This window comes from Meleagris gallopavo, chromosome 2 (genome assembly GCF_000146605.3).
Source record: "Meleagris gallopavo isolate NT-WF06-2002-E0010 breed Aviagen turkey brand Nicholas breeding stock chromosome 2, Turkey_5.1, whole genome shotgun sequence".
In the NCBI taxonomy this organism is placed as follows: domain Eukaryota; kingdom Metazoa; phylum Chordata; class Aves; order Galliformes; family Phasianidae; genus Meleagris; species Meleagris gallopavo.
The window spans coordinates 80,335,027-80,340,483 of record NC_015012.2 but is presented as its reverse complement, the minus strand read 5'-3'; the positions used below and the strand labels follow the sequence as shown (position 1 = coordinate 80,340,483).

The 5,457-nt window shown below is 38.0% G+C and overlaps 1 protein-coding gene across 1 annotated transcript in view; it reads left to right on the top strand.

The window, feature by feature from the left end:
* Positions 1 to 5,457, top strand: part of DDX43 (DEAD-box helicase 43) — a 19,567-nt gene that overhangs the window by 9,461 nt on the left and 4,649 nt on the right. Inside the window, exon 13 of the mRNA XM_019613579.2 lies at positions 4,647 to 4,774. Within this exon, the coding sequence (XP_019469124.2) occupies positions 4,647 to 4,774 (128 nt within the window). The remainder of the gene's footprint in view (positions 1 to 4,646; positions 4,775 to 5,457) is intronic.

Here is a 5,457-nt window from a genome sequence, read left to right as displayed (position 1 = left end):
TCAAAAAAATGTTAAGAACTTGTAAGAAAACTCAAATAATCAAGTGTTCAAGCAAATCAAATGTATGTATGAAAAAGTATTTAAGATATCACCCTTTGATAAATGTGAAGATTTGCTCCTGTTCTTATTCTCATAATGCACTTCTCAAGATTACTCTGTCTTTTTCTCTGCTGTCAAATTTGACTGTCAAGTGATATGTTCTTAACCCTGTTCATCACCTTTATTAGTATTCTGCTTTCTGAGTGCAAACTCCAAGGATTTAAACAGATCAAATTCAACTTTTACAGAGTTTCCCTTTTTTTTTTTTTTAATAAGGAGTGGCATACACATATACACACAGACACTAACATATCTACACATAGTTAGACGTACTCACATACGTAAATGCTTTACTCAAGCTTTGAGTGCTGGTTACTCTTGAATTGTTATTATACAGCAGCAGAGCTGCTTGCATGAAAATCCATTCTCACATAATTAATTCATAAGTCACTTCTTGTCTTCAGATATAAGAAACAATAAATAAGAAAAAGTCTGAACTCTATGATACAGAATTTTTAAAGGTGACTCTTAAAATGTTCTATCTTTTGAATATTTTGCTTTACTTTCTGCTTTACTTGTAATTTTCTTGTTGCATCAGAAACCATTGAAAAACTCATAAAAATTTAGTGACCAAAAATCTACTTTTTCCTCTCTTATTTGGAGACTGATTCTTAGGAATTACTTCAGGGAAATAATCCTGAAGTACAGGCAACTGAGAAGCCACATCCACCTGTCTCCCTGTACACTGTCCCACTCACTGATGGTTCTTTACTTTGTCTTGATTTAGCCAGGCTTCTAAGAAAACTAATGTCCAAGAAATTTTGTAAAGAGATACACGTGTAATTTGATCTTTTCAGATATATTCACGTAAGTAGTATACAGAGACTCTAACACATATTGTTTCTAATCTCTTTGCAAATACTAAGAATCTCATGTAGAAGGCTAAAAATACCTATCTTGAACTTGAGAGAATTCAAATCTTAACTCAGACTTTTTGAGAATCAAATGAGTTCTCAGAATAATTCAAAACAAGTGTAGGATTATATGGGAGCTTATGAAGTCACTACATAATTATTAGTAGTTATCTAGATACGTAGAACTCTGCTGTTGCAGTCTTCAGAAATAAATATTAAATATTACTAACAATTACCACCTGAACATATAGAATCATAAAATTCTTAGAGTTGAAATTGGTCTCTGAGGGCCATCTATTCCAATTCCCCTGAAATGAACAGGGACATCACAGCTATATCACGTTGCCCAGGGCCTGATTCAGCCTTATCTTGAAAGTCTCCATGGGCAGAGCATAAACCACAACACTAGGCAAATTATTCCAGTGCCTCATCAACCTCACTGTACACATAGCCACATGTTTGTACAAACTGCATTTAATAAGTAATATCACACATTGTTACATGATTCCGATCCAACTGTTATTGGTACTTTTCCTAAATCACTTAACAGTCTGTAATTTTATTTTTGAAACTGGATTATGATTGTGGATTTGTGTGAGTGCAGAATTAATATAAACTGGAGAAAGATTAAGGACATCTTGACTGAATTGAGGAACTAAAAAAAGGAGAATTTTAAGAGGGTCCGCAGTAAGTGATCAAAATGATCAGTGACTGCGAAGTATACTACAGTCTTTCTATTGTCTCAAAGAAGGAATGAATGTCTATCTGGAAAATATACTTTAAGCAAGCCCCACATTGTCCTTATGGGCAAAGATAATGAAATTTTCTTATTATGATCCTATTATAAAAGAAAATAGAAAATTTATTTTATAAATTAGAATCATAGAATCATTTGAGTAGGAAGGAATTCATCTATTCCATCTCCCCTACAATGTACAGTGATATTTACAGCTAGATCAGGTTGCTCAGAGCCTGGTCCTGAAAGTCTCCAAGGATGGAGTATCCAGTGCCTCATCACCCTCACTGTAAAAGATTTTTTTTCCCTTATATCCAACATAAATCTCCCCTCTTTAAGTTTGAAACCATTTCCCCTTGTCCTATCACCACAGACCCTGCTAAAGCGTCTGTCCCCTTCATTCTTGTAGCTCCCCTTTCGATACTGAAAGGCTGCTATCAGGTCTCCATGAAGCCTTCTCCCAGCTGAACAGCCCCAGTTCTCTTAGTCTGTCCTTGTAGAGGAAGTGTTCCATCCCTCAGATCATTTTTGTGGCCCTCCTCTAGACACACTCCAACTGGTCTGTCTCCCCTGTACTGAAGATTCCACATCTGGATGCAGTACTGCAGGTCAGGTCTCACAGTGTAGAGGCGCAGGATCACCTCTCTCACCATGCTGGCCATGCTGCTTTTGATGCAGCCCAGGATACGACTGGCTTTCTGGGCACACTGCTGCCATGTCTGCGATCTATTTTCATGTTTTGCTCCTCTCCAACAGTATCATTAAGTGAAGAAATTTTACAAAACCAAATCACAATCATTCAGCTGATTTCTGAGTCCTTTCTGGTGAGCTGGAAAGCGATGCGTCGTCTTCTACCAATTCACCTACAGACACCTTGGCCATTTAGCTGAAGTACCAGGACTTGAAGAGAGCATATAAACAGGAAGGGGAATGGCTGTTTATGAGGATGGATAGCGATAGGATAGCGGAGAATGATCTTAAACTGAGACAGGGAAGGTTTAGGTTAGATATTAGGAGGAAGTTTTTCACACAGAGGGTGGTAACACTGGAACAGGTTGCCCAAGGAGGTTGTAGATGCCCCATCCCTGGAGGCATTCAAGGCCAGGCTGGATGTGGCTCTGGGCAGCCTGGTCTGGTGGTTGGCGACCGTGCACATAGCAGGGGGGTTGAAACTCGATGATCACTGTGGTCCTTTTCAACCCAGGCCATTTTATGATTCTTACATTGTTGTTGTCAAACTGCAGGTACTTCAAAACAAAGAAATTTTTACTTGGAAGTATGTGCAAGTAAATGCAGATGACTTCAAAGTTAGTCTGGACTTTCAAAAAAATTCCATGTTATCCTTTGTAAAGCTTCAGCAGAAGTTTAGAAAGAACTTTTAAAAAATAAAAATAAAAAGCTGATGTTTCTGTAACAAGATCTTGGAGTCCTAGATTTCCAATAGAAGATGTTACAAGCATCAAGTATGAGTCAAATACTTGTACTTGAAAATTGTACTTCGCAGCACTTCCTGTCTTGCCTGAAGCCTTGTTTCTCCAGCCTTGGGTTTTGTTGGGCAAGTTCTTGTTCCTTTTCCCTCTGAAGGACTTCTTTGTCTTGTGTACAGATCCTTATCTGTATCTGTCTTTTACCTGCATATTTCTCAAAGAGAATGGAAGCTCCATGCTAAACTTCTGCAGACTTCTTGTTTAGGTCAGGAATATGTGATACTGCAAGAACTGTCTTTTGAAGTCTGAAGCTTTTAATGTACAGATGTAGTTGTTGTGTTTGTGCAGATACATGTAGTTTGCTTAAACAGTGACAGAACTTACAGAAATGTTAGTGGTTCCAAGATCTCCTACATCCTGACGTAGAGACTGCTGTAAGTTTGGCTTTTAAATTACAGAGTTTTCCTTTTAAGTTTTACTGCCTTAGTCATAGGGAGTGAATAAACTTAACATCTGGTACACTTTCAGATGGAAATAAGGGAAAATGTACTTTTCCTCTGTTATGCTGGCAACTGTGTTTTTGTCAAAGGCAAACCCATCAACAAGAGAGGATTGCAATTTGACATAACAGCTATTGCAGCTCTCTGTTTTCATTTCTTATGGAGCCTCATTCAATTGAAGAGGTGACTTCTGAAGGGGAAAAGGGTTTCCATGTGAAAAGAGACCTGTTCTATTTACCTGGTAAATTCTGCAGCTCTTGCCGTAAGATTATGATGCAGAGCCTCGAGAAAGCCTAGGCCTTTGTACCACTTAAATAGAGTCATAGAATATTCCAAGTTGGAAGAGATCTGAGTGCAACTCCTGGCTCCAGAGAGAACCACCCAAAATTCAAAGTTTATGTCTGAGAGCATTGTCCAAACACTGCCTGAATGAGGTTGTGATGACTACCGTGGGGAGCCTGTCCCAGTGCCTGACTGCCTTCTGATGAAGATCCCCTTCCTAATACCCAATCTTGACTTCCCTTGGTGCAGCTTCCTGCTGTTCCCTTGCAGTTAGTATACTCAGCCATTCTGTGGTAACCTTCAAATATAATGGAGTAAAGCTTTTTCTAATAGAAGCTTGGGTTTAAAGAATTGGACAGAACTAATCATTGTGAATAGCTGGCAGAACTTTCTTTAAAGGCTTCTCCTTTCAAATAAGGCTGCAATTGCTTCAAGTTGCTCTGAGTAGGCATAAGATATATTCCAGTTATTTTTTTATTTTAATTGAACTACTGTACTCTGTTCTAAGCCAGTGGTAAGAATTCTCTATAAATATGTGATTGAATAAACTGCTTAAAGATAAAATTAGTTACTCTGCCAAAGCAACTGGAAAACAAGAAATCTGCATCATTTGAAATCCTAACTGGTAAACATTCTATTTGTGAAATAGTATTTGTGCTGTTATGTTACTGGTGTTGTAATATTATGTGTGGATAAATAAAAATATTGTTGAAATCTGTTTCTAAGTATCCTTTTTAATGTTTAACAGGCAGTAAATACAGTAGAACAGAAAGTTGTTGTTATCAACGAAGAAGAAAAGAAAGCTTTCATGGAAAACTTCATTGACTCTATGAAGCCAAAAGATAAGGCCATCATTTTTGTTGGAAAGAAGTCTACGTATGTAATTATTTCCTAGTATTATATCTGTGTGGGTTTTTTTGTTTGTTTTTTAACCAGAGGGATTCTTAGTTCAGATAGTGATTAACAAATATAACAGCTCTTGGCAGTAGTGTGCTGGTAATTCTTGTTATTTTTCCTGTGGACCATTTGACTGGGAGTTCAAATTATTTTTAATACCATAATTTAATATCATAATCTTTAATGATAGTGGTGGCAAGAAGTCTCTATTTAACATATTTGGAATAGATGGTATCATTCTTAAGGACACCTTAATATCACTTCACAGAATCACACAGAATGGCCCGGGTTGGAGAAGGGACCTCAAGGATCATGAATCTCCAACCCCCTGCCACGTGCAGGGCTACCAACATCCCCATTTAATACTAGAGCAGGCTGCCCAGGGCCCCATCCAACCTTGACTTGAACACCTCCAGGGATGGGGCATCCACAACCTCTGGGCAGCTTTTGCTTTTCACTGGCATATGAACTGATGTGTGTGAGACCCAGTGGCAGGAGTGTCAGTGTATTGCTACCATACTTGATCCTCTCCAGTGAATGATGCAAAGTTCTTTTCTTTTTCCCTCCTTCATACAAGGAAGTGGGGGAAAAAGAAGTTTAGGTTGACACCCTCTAAAGAGCTGGAAATAGTTTTGCTGTACCAAGTATGTAATTTAATTTTT